The 677-nt window shown below is 61.9% G+C and overlaps 1 protein-coding gene across 1 annotated transcript; it reads right to left on the bottom strand.

Moving 5' to 3' along the window:
- Position 1: 1 nt before the first annotated feature.
- On the bottom strand, positions 2 to 676 carry LOC104396989 (the record flags this gene model as incomplete). Its single annotated transcript, XM_010006902.1, has 1 exon — positions 2 to 676. A coding segment is annotated over one exon (675 nt), but the record flags the coding sequence as incomplete, so codon positions are not given.
- Between the last annotated feature and the right edge of the window lies 1 nt (position 677).

The raw sequence follows: 677 nt of genomic DNA, 5'->3' as shown, positions 1-677 counted from the left end.
TAACCAAGATGCAATGGTTGGTGTAAGTCTTGGAGAGTTTGGCTGCCTTCGAGAGCATCTGCATGCGGGTGCCCAGAAGGTTCTTGCCGATGGCCTTGTTCTCGTACCAGGTGATGTCACCCTCACTGCAGTGGTCCCGTGGGCGCTGGAAGAAGGCCTTGCAGAGGGGGTTGCGCTTGGAGAGGTACTTGACAAAGCTGGCATAGGGGCAGAACTCTGTGCCAGTTTCATACATGCGGGGCAGGTTCTCCTCGTCGCTGCTCTCCGCCCGCTTCTTGCTCCAGGAGGACGAGCGCGACTTGTGGTAGGGCCCCAGTGCCTTGAAGTAGACGAACTTGCGTCCGTCCTCATCCACGGCCAGCCCAAAGGAGTCCTCCTCCAGCTCCCGCTGGTTCTCCCGGCCCCGGGTGCAGAAGTACATGCAGGTCTCAAACCAGACCTTGTTGAGGAGCCCGAAGGGGCTCTGGGTGCTGAAGACGCTGCAGGTGTAGAGCTTGCGGAGGTCGGCGCGGGTGATGGCCTGCTTCTGCACCACCGGCCCGGCCCCCTGCTCCTCCAGCTTGCGGATGACAGCGGCCAGGGTGAGGTTGGCAGCGCGCAGCTCGGGGTCCTTGGTGAGGTCGAGGGTGCGGCAGTAGGGTGGCTCGTTGAGGTAGCGATTGAGAGAGCTGCGGATG

Source organism: Chaetura pelagica, unplaced genomic scaffold (genome assembly GCF_000747805.2).
Source record: "Chaetura pelagica isolate M959 unplaced genomic scaffold, ChaPel_1.0 scaffold109, whole genome shotgun sequence".
Taxonomy (NCBI): domain Eukaryota; kingdom Metazoa; phylum Chordata; class Aves; order Apodiformes; family Apodidae; genus Chaetura; species Chaetura pelagica.
Note: the sequence above shows the minus strand (reverse complement) of the source record. Positions and strands in the feature narration are given on the sequence as shown.